This window comes from Mesitornis unicolor, unplaced genomic scaffold (genome assembly GCF_000695765.1).
Source record: "Mesitornis unicolor isolate BGI_N332 unplaced genomic scaffold, ASM69576v1 scaffold2189, whole genome shotgun sequence".
Lineage (NCBI taxonomy): Eukaryota > Metazoa > Chordata > Aves > Mesitornithiformes > Mesitornithidae > Mesitornis > Mesitornis unicolor.
This window is the reverse complement of record NW_010205034.1, coordinates 30094-47691: the sequence shown is the minus strand read 5'-3', so window position 1 is coordinate 47691 and position 17598 is coordinate 30094. Positions and strand designations below refer to the sequence as shown.

General features: G+C 42.3%; 1 protein-coding gene across 1 annotated transcript in view; it reads left to right on the top strand.

The window, feature by feature from the left end:
* LOC104545962 (fibrillin-1-like) overlaps window positions 1-17598 on the top strand; it is a gene marked incomplete at its 3' end in the record, with an annotated part of 102873 nt that overhangs the window by 55306 nt on the left and 29969 nt on the right. The window contains exons 10-17 of the mRNA XM_010191232.1: window positions 1232-1372; window positions 2090-2209; window positions 5589-5714; window positions 7498-7620; window positions 12443-12565; window positions 13490-13642; window positions 15820-15873; window positions 16774-16899. Of these exons, the coding sequence (XP_010189534.1) occupies window positions 1232-1372; window positions 2090-2209; window positions 5589-5714; window positions 7498-7620; window positions 12443-12565; window positions 13490-13642; window positions 15820-15873; window positions 16774-16899 (966 nt within the window). The remainder of the gene's footprint in view (window positions 1-1231; window positions 1373-2089; window positions 2210-5588; window positions 5715-7497; window positions 7621-12442; window positions 12566-13489; window positions 13643-15819; window positions 15874-16773; window positions 16900-17598) is intronic.

Sequence of the window (17598 nt, the reverse complement as noted above, 5' to 3'; positions counted from 1 at the left end):
TGAACCGCTTGTATTTAGCTTCTTTAAAAACATGTGTTTCTCAGGAGCAATGTGCTCCCTTTAGCTGTTGGTATCTTTTGCTTACTTTATGTGGATGTATAATCTCTGGATATCCTTCTAATCATAACCTGGTTACCACGTTATTTTACAGCAAGTGCACCTCGTTCGGTTCCCTGTTAAGACAGGATTCAAAGATTACATCCCCACTGCCTGTACCAAGGCCCATGTACTACAGTAGTTACATTACTGTTGTTTTAAGGCTGTTGTAAGCTTTGCTGCAGGGTGTGACGGTGACTTACATTAAAGAGCTTGGCTGGAAGAAAGCAGCTTCTTTCAGGTTGTTTTCCTCACTCTCACTTGGCCAGGTAGAAAATGAACTGAAATAACTGTTCTGCTGAGCACTGGGGCTCACTCAACATGAAGAAATAACTTTTCCAGTTGTATGCATGGATAGGTCAGGTTTCTCTAGAGCTAAGAGGAAGCTGGAGCAGAATACAGACATGTTCCTTGTTCTGTCTCTTGCTCAGGGAATTTACTGCATGCCCATACAGTCTGCAGTAGGCAAGTGCCACCTGAAATCATTTGGCATAGCCACATACTCTTAGCACAAGCTCATTTCACCCATGCTCTGTGCAGATGCAGGCAGCTCTGCTTGCACTGGCACCAGCTGAAACTATTCAGTTTTGGTTCAGCACCAAGCTGAGCTAATAAGCCTGAGAGGCAAAGTGTGTTAGCTCGGGCCTGACACTGCACTGGCGTAGCTGCACAGCTTCTGGTCAGCTGGGAGCACGGGCAGAGCCAGCGCACGTCTGCCTGCCAAGGAGCGTACAGGCTCCAGGGCTACCCCTGTCCTCCCCTCACTGTCCTGCCCATGACAGTGGGGATAGCTGGACCAGTCTGCCTGCCCTTTGCTACCGTAGACTTTGAGTAGAGCCCCTGCAGTGCCACGTACCCGCTTTACCACCAGATATGAACAGACTCGGTCCTCTTTTGTCCTGCAGAAAACAAGAGCAGGGTCAGACTCGCCACAGTGAAAAAACCAGTGGTTGCTAGCTGTTTTCAGACAGATCTCTAAAAGTGCCGTTTCCTCTCTCCCAAGGCTGATTTTACCATGTAATTCACATTATGATGGAAGGAAGTTGTTTTTTAATGGAAAATGCTGCACAAGTTGCAGACTACCAAAACTGTTATGATGAACTATTCAAATATTTTTCCAACTCTGTTTTTTCAGTGATCTTGCCGGTGAACTTCACTGATTATTGCCAAGTGTTCCGACATCTCTGCCTTAATGGGCGCTGTGTTCCCACTCCTGGGAGCTACCGCTGCGAGTGCAACAAAGGATTCCAACTGGATGTCAGAGGAGAATGCATTGGTACGTGGTTTTCTGCTGTAAATCACAGAGGGGAATTCTGTTTTAAAGAAAAACTCTTTTCCATACAATGTAACAACCGAGTTCTTAAGTAAAACATCCCCTTCTCCAGTAAAACCCAGTAAATAGACTTAAGAATTAATTCCTTTCGACTGCAAACTTATTTTTGCAGCGGTTTTGCCTTTTAAGATGGCATTTAACAAATTTTGTAACTTGCCACAAAATTGTACAGAAGCAAGGATTTCTTATTTCACAGACCTAAATCCTACCAGCTCTTTGAGAATGCAAATGGCGTATTGCTAAAAACAACACAAACAAGAAATCATGATCTCAGGGTTAGTAAGACTTACAAGCCATCTTTCAGCTCATCAGGAGTATCTTGTTGGGCTCCTGCGCCCTTTAATTTGCAGGTCTTGCTGATAGGAGCAAGGATTAGCTGTCTCATGCAGGATTTTGCTTCTGCCAAAATCTGTGTCTCTAGTGGGGCTGGGAGTGTGGAGATGTGGGATTAAGGCCTCTGTCTCTCACACATGCAATATCTTCTCTTGTTGAGTGTTTCTTTTTCCCAGCTCCTGCGTAGCTCGGAACATGGGATCCTTTCACTGGTGATTCAGTGGTGACCCTTTTCTTTCAGACTGAACCACGCTATTTCTTCCAACTACAGACCCAAATACCTTTCAGCCAATGTCTTAATAAAAGTACGTTGTCTGTGTTTCGCAGATGTTGATGAATGTGAGAAGAACCCATGCATCAGTGGAGACTGTGTGAACACCCAGGGATCCTACATATGCCAGTGTCGGATAGGATATCAGAGCACGGCAACTAGAACAGAGTGCCGAGGTAAATCGTGGTTTTACAGCCATAGCTGTACTTCTGTATACATACCAGGAGGGAAAATAGTTTTTAAGCAAAACTTAACAGATGTGTTAAATATGAGAGTTTTATAAAAAAAATAAATCAGTTACAGCGGTGAGAATGATGAGCCTGCCTGAGCTGGCTGTTCACGGACTGGGATGTGAAGAAAGACATTCTGTCTTGTGCTGAAAGTATCTTGGCACCATTAATGGCTTTGAAGTGGAAGAGACATCCTTTCTTTTTTTGTTGTTTTTAAAACTATTGAGACATTTTTAATTTTGTTTCTTGAGAATCTGAAGGACAATTAAACACCCATTTTTGAGAAAACCTTTACCTATAAGAAACTGTTAAAAGGCTAAAGTAAAGGAAAGTACGTGTCTTCCAGCAGGTAAATGTGAGAGTGCAGTGCCCATGTGTTGTCCCTACCCATTGTCAGAGAAAGAACTAAACATAAATTGCAGCAAGGAAAACTTAAATAAGGCATGGAAGAGTAGTGAAGCACTGGGAAGGTCTGGGTTGGGAAGCTGTAGAATCCCCATCATTGGTGTTTTAAAGACCAGGCTCAGCACCAGTCCTGATGGTTTTCATCCTGTCTTCCCAGAGCAGTGGGGAAAACCTGGCTCCTTAGTGGTCAGCCCTCTGTCAGGGCTCTGTGGCTCCCAGACTGTCCCTGGGAGGGAATTTGAGTATAAAGGTGGATGCAGTCCTTAATAGTTAAGTCGTAATGAGGGACTTCTGGCAGGAGAATGTATGACTACTTTGGTATGTCATAAGAAATGAAGCATCTAAATGAAGCAGGATGTTTGAATGCTCAGAGTCCCTGCTTGCCTTCATATTTTGCTTTCTGCGCTAAGAGAAGGGTTCCTTGAGCACGCACTCATTCTGAAGCAGAGAGTTTCCAAAAAGCCAGAAGGCAGCTATCTGTGTCAGTGTGATATTATTGGGGTGTCCTGTTGTTCCCTTCATGAATCAGAAAGGTATTTGTGATACAGAAGCTTACTCCAGTCCAGGAGGACACACAGCCAGCACCACTGCCGCATGTTGCTGGGAGTGTTTGACCTAATTGCTGCCAAACAGCCGTGTTGTGGAAGCATCTTCATCGTTCGGCTGACTGGTGGTGAAGGAGTGCTGAAGTGGAGTCTCAGCAGTGATGAATTTACTCATGAGTCATTTTTGTCACACGCTTTTAATTTGACTGATTCATTACACAAACACATGGTTGTCAGAAGCCCAGTAGCTTAATGGCATTAAAGTGTGGTCACTTAGCAGTTCCTTTGCAGTCTATGGGAACTGTGCTTGCTTGACAGGCAGTTCAGAAAGTGCTTCAATGTGCAGAATCTTTGTTTGCTGAAGGAATTTTTAGGACCAGTTTAGGGGAAAGAAAAAGGCTAGTGGGGTGCATTTGGCAAAATATGCATATAGCATTGGTGCCTGCCAAAATCAGCACTGGCTGTAAAATTGCTTTGCATGACTACTTTGTATGTTGAGGTTTTATTTTTTGCGTGCACAAGTATGTCTGTGCTGATACGCTTTGTGCAAATGTGTTCCTTACGTCCGTTCTTGAAAAATGAAGTCTCCATAATGACCAGATGTTTATCTGCTCCTTGCTCTGAGGTTCCAGAGGAGGGGTTTTTTCTGCATGATAAGTGATAGTTGGAGACATAAATGAATAAAGTTTTCACGTTACGATTACTGATCAAAACAAAAAATGCTTTTCAGTGGCAGGAAAGGGTGTGTGAAGTGGATCTCAAAAAAGGGCAAAATTGTATGATGACAAGCTGTGAAAGTATGGGAGTTAGAGCTTTAATAACTAAGTGCTTGCTGTGATCTACCTGACATTTCTGAGAGGAGGAGTCTGACCTTGCATGGAGATGGCAGCAGTTATGGACACGGCAGTGGGAGGAAGGCTTTGGTTGTTTGCAGGTTTCTCTGGGAGGGGAGGGGAAATAATCCACTGTGCTATTTTGTAATTTGAAAATTATAAATGTAACATGAACTGGAGGTGGGTCTCGGGTCAGCCGTGTGTATGTAAAGAACGTGACATTCTGTGTTAATTTTCTGCACCGTGGTTTAGGTGGCATCAGGTGCATAAAAGTACAAATCCTAATGGACTGTAACAAGGGCAGATAAATCTTGAGATGCTTTGGCATTTCTGCCTGTCCTAAGGAAGAAAGCTGGTGGAGCAGCTGAAGCCAGGCTCAGGTACAACCGAGTGCCACAGAAGTGGAGGGAAAAGGACTGAGCAGAGAAAACTCACTTTTATGCACTGCTGATCGATGATGCTTGTTTATTAAATAAGGGCAGGTTTATCAAGCCCGTATAATTTTGCTGGAAGTCAGGAGGGCTGCAAGCTGCCACTGCAGTGAGCTCTCACTTGAGCAGCTCTTGCCTCTGCTCTCCTGCTTGCTTGCTTACAAAACAGTTCTTTTTGGAGATTGCTTAGCAGTTTCCCAGAACCACTGCACTGCTGAGAAGGCAAATACAGGTTCACCGTTTTGAGAGGCATCAGTTACCCCTCAGATAGGTGTGTAGCGAGCAGGGGCATTTCGGAGGACACCCTGTGCTCCACTTCGTCCTGAAGCGCAGCAATGCACCCCTGCAGAGAGGCCCTGGGGAAGGGCACCCCCAGGATATTTGGGAAGAGAGCGTGGCTGTGCAGTAGATGGGTCTGCCTGGGCTGGTTGAGATCTCTCCGAGCGGAGTCCCCTGTGTGCAGGAATCTCTGGGAGATGGTCCAGGCCTTGATGGAGAACACTGAGCAATCTGAAAAATGTCTAGACAGTCTGTCTCAGCATCTCCTCTCCCCTCATTTGAAGGAGAGGGAGAGCTGCCAGCCTCGTGTGATATCACTGTGCAGGTCCTCCAGAGCACTGGCCAAGCACCTCCTGCAGAGAGAGGGAAATGAGGAGCTGATGTTCCAAACATAAAATAAGCAGGAGAAATCTCTTCTGAGGTGGGAAAGTCCTGAACTTTGCTGTTATCTTACAAAACAGCAGCAGCAAAAGACAAGCTCCCCCCATCTTTCCTTCAGTAGTTAGCTATTGTTAAGTTAAACTTCAGCAAAAATATTTTCATGATGAAGAAAAATGCCAGAAAAACAATTGAAAGGGTCTGATTCTTGTTTGAGCAAGCTGCAGGGTAATGTTCACTGAAATTCTTTCACAGCAACTCAGAATTTCAAGCTGATGAACATTTTCCACCCCAATAACGTTCGGTTATGGAAATCAAAATAAGTAGTTTTTCAGGTGAATGTCGTTTCCATGTAGGCTTAAAAACGTAGGGGAAGTGGAAATGGGAAAACTTTCTTTTGAGCACAAACCAGAAAAAACCCCAAGTGTGATTTCTCTTTCCGGTTGGCTTTCAGACATTGACGAGTGTTTGCAGAACGGCCGTATCTGTAACAACGGGCGGTGCATAAATACGGACGGCAGCTTTCACTGTGTGTGCAATGCTGGCTTTCAAGTGGCAGCTGATGGGAAGAACTGCGAAGGTGAGATTCTCTGGAGTTGCTCTGTATCAGTAATTACAGCTGCAAGAGGTGATTCACGTCAATGAAGAAGAAAAGGACCTCTGGTGGGGAAAAAGGAAGGAATAAGGAATCGGATTTCTAATACCTTTTGCTGTATCTGGGAGGGCGAGTAAACTGTCTTTTGCAGCCAGTTCTGGAGCCTTGGCTTGGCAATCCTCATCGAGATGTCTGTCCAGCAGGAGAAATAGCACATACCTATCACAGAGTGCCGTTTCTGTGGTGGGAGGGGTACGTTTTCAAGCGGAGCACAGTCACATGCTGCCTGGTTTTACTGTGTGTTTAACAGCATGCTTTATGGGATCTTGCTGGGTGACTCGCAGTGTGTTTTATGTGGATGCAGTCTGATCTGACCCATAAAAACTGTTTTAACAAAAATTTGTAAATATAATTGATGTGTTCCTACCTCCCAGACCTTTAGTAAAGGGGGGGGGGAAGAAGAATGTTCTTTATCATGCTTCCCAAGGTCCTTGGGAGGGTTCCCAATGATCTATTCATACGTTAAAGGAATTTCAAGCACTGTTCTTAGAAACATTTTTGGCAGAATATTATCTCAGTGATTCAGCTCAAAGACTTAATGCCAAAATTCCTGGTTGGGATAGATACACGTTTTTTTTTTTTTAAATCATAAATTATTTTTGTCTGACTTAGCCTGTAAGTAAAAAGAAAACACACCATGTCTAGAAGTGTAATTTCTGTCCAAGACAGCTGCAATATTAAGGAAAATAGCACGATTCCGAATATATTGTAATGTCATTATGATCCAGTGATTTTATGTGCTAGTAGTGATTCTGTTAATCCTTGCTAGAGACAGACATTTTAAGACTGCTTTTCCTGACTCTTTCTTAGATACAGTTTAGCACTATAAGCTGCTTTTAAAATATCTTGTTATGGAACTATAGTGAGTAAATATATTTGGAAATTAATATATTTTGGAAAAAACCCCCTCGATTCAGATGTCTTCCTTTCCCACCAAATACCATGTGCTAATAGTAATAAGAACCAGGACATCGGCAGTCTGGTAAAACAGTTTTAATTCCATTGCACATGTTGCCAGAATGTCTGTTGCATCCACTTATGAAACAGTTTCATCTCTGGCACTGTAGCGCACGGAGTTTTGCTCTTAGGAATACACGTGCACACAGACTAATCAGTGAAGACCACGGCACTGTGCCATGCCTTAATGTAACTGTACAGTGCTTTAGGTGAAGCTGCTAAACAGTGCTGATCGGTTTTGGATGTCACGTCCAAAACTGATTTCATTTGCTGCAGGATGAAGTAGAAAGGATATAAATGCCAACTAAAATCAAGCACAGCTCCAAACACAAATGTTCTTCCCCTTTCAGGTGTTCTTTGTAACATCAAGTTGTGTTTACCGTTCCAAACGGGAGGCTGCTTCTCATGTAGCTTCTGTTTGCATCACGGTTGCAAACTCTCTTCAGTTACGTATCTTTCTCACTTTTTTAGGGATTTTAGCAACTAGCAGTTCTTAAGCTGTCCAGCTTCTCATCTGTTTTTCATTCTCTGCTCGTTTCGGATGCATACCTTTATATGTTAATGATTCGATATGAAAAAGCAGACATTGCTTTGACGCATCCTCTAGGTCAGTGGAGTGTGTCCCACCGTATGTTTCTGATTATCGTATACCTCTGACAACTAAGAAATAAAGTTTATCTTCTGGATATATCTAGCAAGGGTTCTTTTACTTAAACATTATGAGCATTATGTCTGTTGTGTACGTTTCCAGATATGGATGAATGCAGCATAAGGAACATGTGCCTCAATGGGATGTGCATCAATGAAGATGGCAGTTTTAAATGCATTTGTAAACCGGGATTCCAGTTGGCATCTGATGGACGCTATTGCAGAGGTGAGCACAATAAATTACGGGTTTCCAAAGCCTGTGAGTCGTATCCCCCTGGTAGCTTCAAGAATCTGCTTATTTTTCCTTGCAGAGATCCTTGGGGGCAAGAAATACCAGTCGGAGTTCTCACCAGATTTGCTTTTTTAATCAGCTAGATTGATTTGTCATTGTGCAAGACAGTACTCAGTCTTCTCCACAGTGTTGAGCAACCGCCCTAACCAGCCAGTGGGAAATGTTCTTTGATTGAGGACTGTGTGATCTGACCTAATTAAAATCCAGGGATTTTTGACCTTTCAAAGTTCTCTGAATTGGCTGCCCAAACATCCCTGCTCATTGCCTTCTTTTGATTTTTCTTCCACTCCTGCCGGGGTGTTCCTAGTCAATACAGCACTTCAAGGAGTGCCTGGCATGACTGAGATGCAGACAGGAGCACCACAACAAGGTTGTATTTTCCATTTGCCACGCTAGCTGAGCAATACCCCCTGTGGGAGATGCTGCAGCGTTCTGGTCGCTGGTTATGTCATCAGAGTTTCCGTTCAGTCTCATCAGGAACTAGAGGTTTTGTGTGTGTAAGTCCTCATGTTTCAACAAGTTTTATAGGCACAAAGCAGGAGTTGAAATAAGGAATAAGCAAGTGCTGGGGCAGGTTACTTAGGATTTTTCTGTTGAAAAATTTTAAATCTTTTAACTCTTGGAATCAAGGCAGGAAAAGTTCTTACTTCCACTTTGACAAGCTTAAAAATATGCCACACTGGGTTACACAGCAGCATCTTGTGGACCACTAACAAAAGTAAGTGTTTGAATACATAATTTGGTTTTGAGAGTTACTGACATGAAAGGTGAATTAATTTGGATCCTGTAGCTTCTTGAACACTGTACAGAGCATGGTCTTAGATCTGAACTGTGTGGTGCCTAGACTTAGACTTTAGATCCGAACCAGTCCAATAAATCTGGTAGAACATCCACACTTCTCTTGTGTTTGATAGCTCTTGCACTAGGTGTGCAGAACAGCACTGCCCAACCTTCAGGTGGGGAAAGAATATGTTTCTAATGAGAGGTGACCCCATTCTTGCTTCATAACAGGATTGTTTTGATTGGGAGAGTTAATTGTTCTGTAGTTTCTCAAATGAACAAACGTGCTGATCCACACAAGTGTCTCTTTAGCCTTCACACCACTGGAGCAATCAGCTTTATCTCCATTCTGGATGTCTGTGCTTTGCCAAAGCTGATACTGTGGCGGGTCAGTGCGGATGGCAGCGAGGCTTGGTCTCAGGTTTGGCAGGGACGAACTCGATGCCCATCAGGCCTTGGCGCATCAGCCAGTTGTGTTCCCAGAGATCACCGCCGGCTCTCTGTTGGCAGGGATGTGACTCACTGATGCAATCTCAGCCCAAATGCTTGCCTTGATTTTTGCCTCGAGCGTCTTTTGGGTTTTTTTTCTTTCTCTTTTTTCACATCAGTCTGTGCACTGAAATGCCATCCAAGAAGATGGTGTGTAAATTGCTTCAGACAACTTAAAAACCAATGATACTCAACTTCACAACCTCTCTTACATGCCTCCTGGCTAAACAGGAGTGTGGATACAGCCAAAAAGGGGTTTCTGGCCCTAGAGAAATGTTACTTCTGTGCATCAAAGGAGGAATATTTGAAAATTATCCAAAATTGCCGGCAACTCAGCTGATTCCTACTGAAAGTTGGAACAGATCTTATAGTAAAATGAAGGATTTCTCCCACTGCTTTTCAACACTTACAGCAAGCCTTGTTCTCTAAGAATGAGCATGCAAGCACTCATTACATGTTAAAATTGCTCTTGGGTCATAATCAAACCAGATTTTGAGACCTTGACACCCAAATTACACTTTTTCCCAACTTCGTATTTGTCTCCTTTCTTCCACTTGCCCAAAATATGATGAAATAATTCCCAGGAGTGTAGTGGCTAGAGAGAGCACAACTCCCTGGTAAGTGTCTCCAGTCATGTTAGTAAAAGTTGAAAAGATTGATCTTTAATAATGTCTTCTCCTGTACATTTTAATGTCTCTCCTTACTGAGTCCTTTCTATACACACCACATGTCCAGAGTAAATAAATTCTGTCCTACAGAGCGGTTACCCTTTGAAATACTCATTGTTCACACTGCATATCCTGAATTGGTTTGCGAAGTGAGCACATTAAGGTCTTACACAAGCCTAAACTCTAAGCTTGTACATGCAATTAGTGCTCACACACGTCAAGAACAACGTGTGTACGCACAGACTGGCATTGCTGCAGCAAACTGGCGACCTGCCTGAGCAACTTTGATACGGAATTGAACGCGTGTTCCTGCCAAACTCTGCAGAGAATCAACAAGGGAATGTAAGAATTGCAGCGTGCAACACATTGCTCCTATAAGCATCTTATTTGATGCACTCAAAGCTTAATTTTGAGCTATTGAGAATTTCTAGCCCCAAGTTGGCGATTCTGTAAGTGACACTCAGTTCCATACGGCTGGAATTTAAGTGTAAGTACAGGGCATATGCTCGGCTGTCTGGAGAAAAATTCCACTCAGGCTTCGTGAAGTAACATGCCAAAAGAGAATGTTACGCCATAGACTTGTGTATTCCCTGTAATACAAGAAAGACATTCTAAACTTATTCACCATCAGCTTCTCTCGCTGAGGATTTGCTGATGATTTTTCAGAAATACATCAGGCAGACAGAGGTTTAAGGTTTATTTCTGTTCCATGGATTGTTTTGTCTATAGACCAAACAGGAATTCCCAAAGTTGAAAGCTATTGCAAGGCAACTGAAAGTGACAGTTTAGGAGTCTGAGTAAGTTTTTCCTGGTTAAAATTAGACGACTTGGTGTACCCAGCTGGCACTACTGAGCGAGCTAAGCAGAAAAGGCAAAAACTCATTGGACATGGAGAATGAGTCCATGAGTTGGTTTTCCAGTTCCAGATTGAAGTGTTCTGGCAAAAGTCAGGAAAACGAGTATTTCTGAAGTAGTCCAAATGGTGACTTTTAACACAGAAGACAGCAGAGCCTTGTCAGGGTTAGAAATTCAGACTTGGTGCCTGCATGTGCAGTTGATTTACTGGGCGGGATCTCAGCCCTGGTGAAAGCAGAGGCTTTTTACCCCATCTTTACTGGAGCCAGGTTTTCAACTGATCTGCGCAATTTTAACTGACCCACTTTACTTTTCTGTAAAGCATCCATAAATGTATTTTTAACGTGTTTGTAAATCAGCCCGAAAGAAGATGGATCGCACATTTCGCCCCTTACTAGCTTACAAAATCTTTTTTTTAACGTGTTTGTAAATCAGCCCGAAAGAAAATGGATCGCACATTTCACCCCTTACTAGCTTACAAAATCTTTAAAAAAATTACTACAGGCAAAGGAGGAAAAGTACCTTTGCCTATCTGTTCCTAGAAATAACCTTGAAAAAGGAAAGTTGGTTTATTTCTTTTAGGAGAACACGTATCTGTCAAAGCAGAACATGTATCTGTCAAAGAGTTCGGTGTTGTCTAACAAAATAACCATCTACCCTGTGAAATAGCATGGGCACATTTTGAAGTCCCAACTCCGTTTTCACTTGCACTCAGTAAGGACTAGGTTTAAAGTGGGAAAAGCTTTTAAGGTTTGTCTGAAGCAGAACAAAAGGCTGCAGGATGAAGTAGAAATGAATTGAGCCCATGCACTTAAATATAACTTCTATTTTAAAATGCAGTTTGAGGAAGGAATCTTGGATCATACAGGCCATGTTTTATGCCAAACAACACAAACTAAGTAAAACACAGAGGTGTTTCACTCTCAATTTGCCCTTTTAAGGTCAGAAAAAAGGAAATTGTCACACACGCTGTCTCTTGTATATATTATGGAGAGTTGTTATGAAGTGATTATTTTATAAAGGTTATACATACTTCCAAACAATATTTTAGGCACTCCTTTTCTTAATCACTTATAAAATAATGGCATGCTCTCCCTGTCTAGAGAATGGTCTTACTATTAAGAGGATAAGCAGCCTATATAATTTCTTTACTAATTTGATATCCCTTTGTGATAGTCTAATATTATAAGGCTTCATTCTTGTACTTTTTTGCAGAGGGCCTTATTGTTCAATGTACCATTGTTAGACAAAGATGGTAGCTTGTGCTCGGCGATTGCTCAGGGCTCAAGTCATTAACAAATTCCTTTCAAGGCCGGAGTGCAGTTTGTCCATTCAGAGTTTATAAAATGGGCTGTAATGAGCATCTGATAGGAAAACCCAATTGTCATGTAGATCACCAGAGAGACTACGTGCAGCAGTGTCTGACTGTGGACATTCAGATGTGCTTCCGAAAACTGAACCCACAGCAGGAGGAAGGGAAATTCTGTGGTAGCCCTGTGAAGGCACCTCAGAGAGAGGGAGAAAGATTCAGTTTACTATGTAGTCTGATTTCTTACGGCGTAGTGTGACTGGTAGCACAGAAAGGGAATGCCCTGTTGCGCACTACAGAAGTCCTTTGTCTTTGCAGTCACAGTTTCCTCCTTCCTCCAATTATGTTTTTGCCTGAATGACCCTTACATCGGAATATGGGACGAGTTAGGAAAATGTAGCCTCTTTTCACTCTCCAAGGAAAGCGAAATTGTTTTGTTCTGTTAATTTCTCCTGAATTTCACATTTTCTTCCTCCATTCCACAGAATGAATTTATCACTATTCCTACTAAACCTTTACTCGAGCTGGTTTCTATTTACACTTGATGTTTTTCTACAGGACACATTGAAAAGAAGCTGCACAAGTGCAACGTTCAGCCGGGCATTGAACACGATGCAGTTTAATTTCTAATAAAGCTCATTCTGTTCTCCAACAGACATCGATGAGTGTGAGACAGCTGGAATATGCATGAACGGGCGCTGTGTGAATACTGATGGTTCTTTCAGATGTGAATGCTTCCCTGGCCTTGCAGTAGGACTGGATGGACGCGTGTGTGTCGGTAAGACAAACGTGATGTGTGGGGAGTCACAGGTCACCAACGCTGATGTATTGATGCTGTGGTGGATACTGATAGCTCTGGGATATTTATTGTCGTAGCCCATTTTGCTCTTTTTTTCTTCTTTGCATTTAAAGAGTCAGAAGTGGGCCACGTCACGAGGTGGGGTAGACACACAGCGTAATGCTGTTGGAGGTGAATAGTAGTGCTGTATCTGTTCTGAGTAGGTGAGAGTTTGCCCCATTTCTGGCAATGTAAAATTCTTCATTTGTCACTAAGCTTAAAGATTTAATTAGTTTTATTTTTTTTATTCTGCCTTTTTTCAGATATGAAATGAAAACAAAAGCATTAGTGTGGCCTTAGTGGGCTTAATCCAGGGTGTTTCTCCACTGGTGATTTTAGCCTTGATAAATTAGAGACAGCTAAGAAGGTCGGGACAGGGAGAGAAATTACTTCCTGTTGAAATCAAATCATTCTTCTAACTCTGAGAATAAAGTAAGCAGTACTGACTTTTTTCGGAAGTGTTAAGATACACTTGGTTCTAGCTCTGAGATCCTGCCGCTGGCTGTCAGGTTACAAGTGAGTAGTGTCCCTGCCAAGTGGCAGAGACTTTGTCCCTTTTCCCCATGGCTTCTTGGTAGTTCGAGGTTAAGTACTGATTGTTCCCCTAGTAGCTCACTATACATGTTAAGTCATCAAGTGCAGTAACTAGTTTGTATGTCTGAACTCCTAGGAGGACGAGGAAGAAGAATTTCCAGTCCTGAGTAGATTGAGGGTATAGGTGGGTGAAAAGCGTAGGGAAATGTGAAAGATGTTGTGTTTTGATGGCTTTTTTACGGTGTTAATGACACCCGAGCTACGTTTAATACTTGTAATTTATGGCAGTGTAGTTGGCTATGGCAGGATTAAGAGAGATTTCTTTCTCAGATACACATATGCGAAGCACATGCTATGGTGGCTACAAGCGAGGGCAGTGCGTGAGACCGTTAACGGGTGCAGTGACGAAATCGGAGTGCTGTTGTGCCAGCACCGACTACGCCTTTGGGGAGCCTTGTCAGCCCTGCCCAGCGCAGAATTCAGGTATGGCATAATTTACTGGTCCGCGTTCTAATCTGAGATCTGTGTTGATAAACGGTTTTTAGAAGGGTAAAACACAGTTTTGTGTTGATATTGCACCCTAAGTCAGGGGGGTTACATTGCTCTACAACATGCTCTGTGTTTTGAGCAATCTGCTGTTGTGTGTGTTGGAAAAGTGTGGGAGGGAATTTTTTGAGGCAATGGTAAATGCCAGTATCTGGGTCCAGAGTTGTTACCTGTGTTAAAACAGATTTTCAAACAACAAACTCTACTTTTATAGATATGGATAACAGAAAATATAATTTTCACCTCAAGTGATTCATGAAAACATCTTGAGTAATTCGTATATTCATCTCCTTATGTACACCTGCCAGTCAGGTGTTTACAGCCTGAATTCTGTATCCTTCGGGTGATCTGAAGTTGTTTACACAGTAACCAACCCTTGGGTAGTCCATGGAAAGCAAACATCCACTTAGGTTGGTTGAGAACACTCGAGTGTCTCACTGAAATCAAGCAAAGCTTTCTAGAACACAACTTCTCTCTGGAAAGAAAGCAATCCTGATGATTCCTTTGGGTAGAATCTGCTTTTAGGAGAACAGTTCTTCCAAGAAGGCCATGCTGAGTCTGTCCTTGTCGTGAAGCCCGTAAATAGACCCTGGTGTCGTGAAGGTGGCTGACTGTGGGGAGCTGATTTGAAGCCCAACTTCTTTCACTCAGCAAATCTGTTGTTGCATATAAACATAGTATACCATTCAATACGTAATTCAAAAGCATCTCATAGTAGCACTGTTTGATTTGTAGTCAAAAATCATTTTAGATCCATCTTTTAAATCTTGAACAGATAGCTTTATGAAAAGCATTAGGGAGACAAAAGCAGTTGGAACAAACCAGCCTGGTTGAGCTGATGTGAACTCTTTAGCAGAAACTTACAGACCACTATTTTACAACATGCTGAGTTGTTTAGAATAGCAAAGCACCAAGGAAATGTTAACAGAATAGGAAGGAACCTTTCCAGCAGCCTCTGCTGGTATCAGTGGACCCTTCTTATTGTACAGTAAGGTTGAAACACTTTGTAAATGTTGGCCTCTGTATCATTGTCTCTGTTTCATATTTGAATCGCTTCAGCAGAACATTTACATATGTGGAAGCTATTTTTCCTGTGTTATTTTGCCCACCACTTCTATTGTTATAAAAACACCATCTCATGTAGGATGGAGTGTAGCGTTTTGTTGGGCTTAGAGTGGGAGAGGGCAGGAGAAGATTTCTTACAGAGGAGCATTGTGTCAGAGAGACCGAAAAGATCCTGAGAGGAAGACCCTGGAGTCTCAGTGCTCCTCTGCAGCTCTTTGCACAAGTTCCTGCCATTCCAGACTGAAAGTTTTGCTGGTGTGTCCAGGTCTGCTTTCACACACAGTGACAGTGATCATTTGGTTCAGATAGGGGTGCATAGTAGTCTGCTGGCTGTGATAATATTGGGAGATGTGTTAAATGTAATTTTCCTTTAAGAGAAGACCGTTAATTCCAGAGATATTTTTAATATTTATTAATTTTATCAGTGAAATTATTAAAGTGCGAATACATTGGAGAATGCTGACTTGTATGGCAACAGTTAATGCTGATCTGGCTGTCAGTTTATTCTGTTAATTGTTCTGAACTCAAAAGAAGAACTTGAGTGCAGCAGTAATTGAGACATTGGACATACTTTTGACATATATATTTAATTATTATTTTTATAAAGATAAGAGAACCTTGATCTGCTGTGAACTCCTGAAGACACTCCTGCTGTGTGGAGTTAGCTATGGGCTAGATTTACAGGAAACCTCTTTTGGTTTCCTGGTCACTTTGCACCTTGAGCATGGGTTTGGGTATGCGAGTTCTGGAGAATCTTGCTGTATGTTAAGGCTCATTTGTGTAGGAGGGGCAGCATGAAGTTTATGTCTGTTTCTGAATGCTTCAGTACGCCATGTGAAGTTTTCACTCATCCATCTTCACGAGCAGATGCAGACCCCAAAGCTGCTAAAATGTTTTGCAGGTTCAGAACACTGTGAGGCTATTGATGTTTTAAGAATAATTGAAATGCATGTTATTTCATTCCAATCGATTGGCATATTATAAATGATGATGCTGACAGCAATGAGCTCAGAAAGAATATTCCAGTAAGTTTTTCAATGTTTTTCCAGCTGAATATCAGGCTCTGTGCAGCAGTGGCACTGGCATGACCGCAGGAGGAAATGGTAAGATCACCTAATGGAATTCAAACTGTAGCAGTTCTGGCTAAAAGTGTTACCTTGGTAGCCTTGACTTGTTAGACATGCTGGTGAGGAGGGTGGCAGGGAAGAATGGGAGGAAAGCTTATTCCAATGGCTGTTTGCAAGACATTAGTGATTTAGGATGGAGTGAGCGGAGCGTGCCATTTCACTGTGCACCCTCTCTGTTTTATGCCATGGAATGTGTGTGTGTGCTGTTACAGAATAATGGCACATTTGTGGGAAGTGTTACTGCCTATGTAACTCCAAAAGCACATATCTAAGTCGTATTTGCACATCTCAACTGAAATCTTCCTGAAGAGTAAAGCCATGTTGAACACTGAGCTTCCTCACATGTCAAAAAGGCAAGGCTGACGGAGTTTGCTTAATTACACAGAAGGAGCAACTGATTACAATAAAAGCTTTGTAGCTGTGGAACTGTGAAATGGCAAACTGTAAGTCAGCCAATGCTCACTAGTAGATTTTCTGGAGCAGAGAGAGAAAAGCGTTCAGAAAGGAGGGATGCTCGTACTTTGGAGAGTGATGCCATCTGGAAATGCTGTGAATCAGGAGATCAAGAGTACGTTATTATTACATTATTAAATTAGTACATGTGCCTCTCTAAATGTAAAGGCCTAATTTAATATCCTGGTTCTTATCTACAGTTGCAAGTCTCTTAAATGTCTGTGGGCTAGTGAGTCTGAAATTAGTGTGAAAGGGATGGGTTTTTTATTTAGGTGTGCATTTCCTAATCAGAACTACGTGATTATAAATACAGAGCAGGCAATGTTAGTGATATTGGAAATAAATCTTCTAGTTTGGAGATAAACCCCCACAACCCCTCGACAACTGACTCTTTTGGGGGTTTGTTTTTTCACCTTTATGTAGATATTAATGAGTGCTTACTGGATACCGATCTCTGTCCAAACGGAAGGTGTGAGAATCTGCATGGAACATACAAATGTTTTTGTGACCCTGGATATGAAGTGGATTCAACTGGGAAAAACTGCATTGGTAGGAAGTGTCCCACTTTCCATTTTGAAGTTTATGCTTGTTTTTATCCTTTTTCACCTTATATTTTCCAGTGTTTTATCAGATCCACTAGCTGCTCTTCTGATATTTCTGGGTGTTTCTGCTGAATTCTTCTTTTAATTTCAGTGCTTTGCAGCGTTTATCAAATCCTCCACTGTGGGGCTGTAAGGGACTATTTCCCTCAGTGTCTTGAACCAGTGGCAACCAGGCAATAAACATCCAGTTCAGTCAAGCCCACTGAACAGGCTCTGCAGTGCCAATGTTTCTCAGAATCCGAAGAAGCCAGATCCTGTAATTCCAGTGTACTGCAAGAGGGATCTAGGATCACCAGTGTGCTAAGTGCCTCCAAGAGCAGGGGGTGTAAGTAAAACTCCCAGCTGACCATAGGAAGATAGGTATCCTGTATTCTACAGAAGGCTTACACGGTTTTCCCAACTCTGACTTTGGGGAAAATTCCCTTTCAACTTTCAGACAGGGCTCTTGGTTTAACTTTTTAAAGTGTACTGGCCAGACACAGGAGAAGTTATTGTAATGGGAAGCACCAGCAGAATCTGATGGCATGGTGTCTCTAGCTAGGGCTAATCTCTTATGCCATACAAGTGAAAAGAGTATAAAGACAAATTTTTCATCACAGAAAAGGTGAAACAAATTCTTCTTCCTCCTTAGAGGTGAGTAGTGTAA